Raw genomic sequence first — 4,091 nt, forward strand, 5'->3', positions numbered from 1 at the left:
ACATGCAAAGGTTAGTGCTTGCTTTCGGTATCCATCACAAAAAACCCAAGAAACCCAAGCAATCAATTATTCGACTCCTATGAGTGACACATAGAGGAGCATAAGAGGGTAGTTGTAAGCTAATTACTACACATATCAACCTAGTTAGGTTGAATGTATCACCATGGCATATAAATACCAACAAATCACTCCTACATAGGTTGAATGTACCACATGGCCTATAAGTGTTGGAAATTGGGGGCCACTTCCTGGGAGGTCAGCCATCCCAATAATGTTCACGCCACTGCGCGCTTAACCTCCACCACTCTATTCCCTTTCAAGACACAAAAACTGGTGGAGGAGGGATGATAATTGCCTAGTCTTCTATAATTTATGTATGATCTCATTATCCATGGCACTATGCATGTGGCATATAAATGGCCAAGCCATGACCTTCCTACAATAAGTACCAATATATCATTATAAAACGTTAGGGATTGTGGAACTTACCCTTGAGAGAGACATCTTTGATGGCCAAAAGTCTAAGTTAATAATATAGGGATAATCTATGCGGTTAATAATAGTATAGTCCAGTGAATACAAAGACCCTATGTAGACCTATGTGCATTGCAACCTCCCAAAAGAAAAGATGGTAACTAAAGTATTTTTTAAAAACTTACATGTGCAAAATATGTTTTTATCTTAATTTCTCCCATGATATACTTGATGAATTTTCACAAAGGAGGATAGTCTTCTTGCAAACAATTCATGTGTTGCATTCAACGCTTTATTTTGTGGATTTTCATAGGACCTCGTTAATAACATCATGTCCTTGCCATAGGGTGTAGGGCCTATGAAGTGTCTTCAGAAACATCAAACAATATGACCAAGTTTATATGAATAATAAGTTTGGTCGCACTTGACCATTAGAATGAGGAGTGAACTATATTTTGCATATCATACATTTTTTTTTTCTAGCCTTGATTTATTAAATATTAGTATAGCCACATACGAATAGGCTTGACAAGTATGAAGTTTTTAAGCTCAACGCTTTTTTGGTCAAGCATCTAGTAAAGGGCCATCACAAGACCATAAAGAGGAGTCATATAGGCCATATGTATCAAATAGGCCATATGCATCAAAGTCGCAAGTGGTTGTTTGCGCATGATGTCTCCGTACACCCTTCAAGAAGGATTTACAAAGTTGTTGAAGTATATCGCTGTCTGGGTTTTCCACCTCCATGCTCGCATTTGCCACACTTGCCATCTCTTCCTAAATAATGTAGAAGCACATAAATTTAGGCACATGAAATTGACTTTGTATATTTTTCCCCCTTTTTTTAAAAAAAAATGTTTATGCTTTGGTAAAGAGTGAACCCTTCTCAATTCAATTCATGATGCTACCTACATACTCACCGTCAACTTGCCATCCAAAACACAAGCACTCATGAGGTTTGTCAGTACATCCTTTGTGAACTCTGGGTGGCCTTGGATTCCAAGAACATGGTCCCCGACTCCAAATATCTCTATGGAGGTATTTGATGAGGATGCTAGCACTTCTCCTCCTAAGGGAATCTCCACAACCTGTAAAGTAGAAATGTTTGAGTGTGGGATCATATTTATTGTAAAAGAACAACACTAACTGTTTCAAACTCAAGACTTTCAATGGTGGTTTTCTATGAATGGTTGAGGGCGTAGCAGCCATTCATTCCATTCTAGAAGTACTTGAATCAATGTGGAGAAAGCTGAATTGGGAGGTATATAAAAAGGTTGTGGATGGTGCTACACGAGCTAGTGCTGTGCGAGAAATCATTCACTCTCAACAACAGCGTCAAGCTAGGACGCTAATGACCGACCAATCTGCACTTTACTTTGTTCAGCCGACCTGATCTTGGTGTGCTTGGATGATATTAATCGAGTAGGGTAGTTTCGATGCGTAAGGTTTGGCTAGCAGAGCCTCAGAGATGTCGACTTTCTTCAACCCCACTTCCCAACCCTGAGGAGCTTTTGCCACCTTGCCGCCAAGAGCGCGACTGAGGACCTGAAGTAGACCAGCCATAATTTAGTGGATGTTGCAGAGCTGATCAAGAAGAAGACGACGACGACGACGACAGCAGCAACAGCAGCAGTACAGACCTGATGGCCGAAGCATATGCCGAGGATTCTTTGCTGCTTGCGCTCGTGGATTGTGCGGAGGAGGTCGCAGAGGCGCAGGATCCAGTCGTCGTCGCTGTAGGCGTTCGCTCGGCTGCCCGTGACGACGAAGCCGTCGTAGTCGCCCAGCTGCTCCTCCGAGGGGAAGACGCCATCCACCACGGGGAACGTATCCCACCCCTCGCCCGCCTCCCTCAGCAGCGTCCGGTATAGCGCATCCAGGCCCCCGTAGGTCTGGACGATATATTCGCACGTGTTGCTAGTGAGAAGAATGGCAAACTTGGGAATTCCCATACCCACGTGTCGTGAGGGCGCAGGCAAGCCTACCCACCACCACACAATTCAATGTCCCAAAAAATGTAAGCCGTGCACTATATATGTAAAGAGTCGCGTCATAAAATTATTAATAATTGTTGGCACCTTTTACTTTGGCATATTGCGCACACGAATCTATTCCTCTATAAAAAGGAAGACCATTAGTCAGCGCAGCAAATGCTATAGTCTTGGTGTTTTCCTAAGGGAGAATATGTTGACACGAATACGTATTCATCCTTTAGTACACTACTCAACTTGTGATTGAATGAAACAAAATCTTGTCACTCCCAATTAGGAGAGCAAAGTTTTGTTTTAGTCAAGTACAAGTTTAATAGATCTATAAATAATTTAAGACGCTACACAAAATAGGACGGGTAAACTACCCTCTTTTATAGAAAACATATTCGCCCTATTTAAGATACAAAATCCAAAACAAAAACTAAAATCATTTATTTACAACATTTGCAAAAGTCATCAACAAGCCCTTTGTTCCAAATGGGTTGCTCCAAATGTTAAAATATCATCAGATGAGTGTGTTGAAAACAACACTGCTGGTGTATTTTTACTAATTAAGAATGTTTCAAGCTTAAATTGATATTGAGGATAAATGTATTGCTCCAAACAACAAACTTTTGGGCTACTTTTGCTTTCATTCATCTTCCAAAATTACTTCAGAGCTTGAATATGATCATTAAACTCATCCAACATCGTGTTTATGGAGTAAACTTATCTCAAGTATGAGTTGTGGGGGGATGTCAACACTAATTTTTTTGTTGCATTTTTCTCATGTGCACCATGGGCATAGTTTTTGGGGAACAAAGGTTGACATAGAGTATAGTTAACGTGATCAAATGTATTGTTATCAAAACTCTCAACAATTATCCCCATGTATCACTTTTTGGCATTAGATCTTGCCTTTTAGGTGGATGTTGATTTTATTTATGTGCATCATGTTTTTTAACTAGTTGTTATGTTGAGCAACTTGCTTGGCTTATTTAGAGTGTTTTGCATTTCCAAGCTAGCATTTTGACATTTTTTTTGTATCCTTTTACTCTTGTTGTTTTTATCTATTGCATGGTGGCTTATTTATATATTTGGTAAAGCTTGAGCTATCATTCTTGTGCTGAAAGCTTGCAACTTGCTTGGCTTATTTAGAATGTTTTGCATTTCCAAGCTAGCATTTTGACATTTTTTGTATGCTTTTACCCTTGATGTTTTTACCTATTGTGCATGGTGGCTTATTTATAATATATTTGGTTACAAAGCTTGAGCTATCATTCTTGTGCTAAAAGCTTGCAACTTGCTTGGCTTATTTTAGATTGTTTTGCATTTCCAAACTAGCATTTTGGTATTTTTTGTATGCTTTTACTCTTGATCTTTTTACCTATTGCATGGTGGCTTATTTATATATTTGGTAACACTTGCTATCATTCTTGTGCTAAAAGACAATGATTTGCTTCATTTTTGGATCCCATGTTTTGTTTTTCATCTCCCATATGGCTTTTCACCAGAGATTTGTATGTTCCTTACACTAAATAGAGATACTAAACATAAAACCTAATATGTTATGGCTCTTTTTGCTAAAGAAATAGATCATACCACGTTTAAACCTACTTCGTTTTTGTTAAGGATTTTAGCTTGGAA

General features: G+C 39.1%; 1 protein-coding gene across 1 annotated transcript; it reads right to left on the minus strand.

Annotated features, from left to right (window-relative positions):
* Nucleotides 1-862: 862 nt before the first annotated feature.
* LOC147630201 (gamma-glutamyl peptidase 5-like) lies at nucleotides 863-2,482 on the minus strand. Its single transcript, XM_086811835.1, has 4 exons — nucleotides 2,115-2,482; nucleotides 1,864-2,019; nucleotides 1,395-1,562; nucleotides 863-1,251 (listed from the first exon to the last, which is right to left on the minus strand). The coding sequence occupies exons 1-4, from the start codon at nucleotides 2,424-2,426 to the stop codon at nucleotides 1,039-1,041; spliced, it is 849 nt and encodes a 282-aa protein (XP_086667961.1). The 5' UTR covers nucleotides 2,427-2,482; the 3' UTR covers nucleotides 863-1,038.
* Between the last annotated feature and the right edge of the window lie 1,609 nt (nucleotides 2,483-4,091).

Source organism: Cibotium barometz, chromosome 17, assembly GCF_041138505.1.
Source record: "Cibotium barometz isolate CiBa-2024 chromosome 17, ASM4113850v1, whole genome shotgun sequence".
Lineage (NCBI taxonomy): Eukaryota > Viridiplantae > Streptophyta > Polypodiopsida > Cyatheales > Cibotiaceae > Cibotium > Cibotium barometz.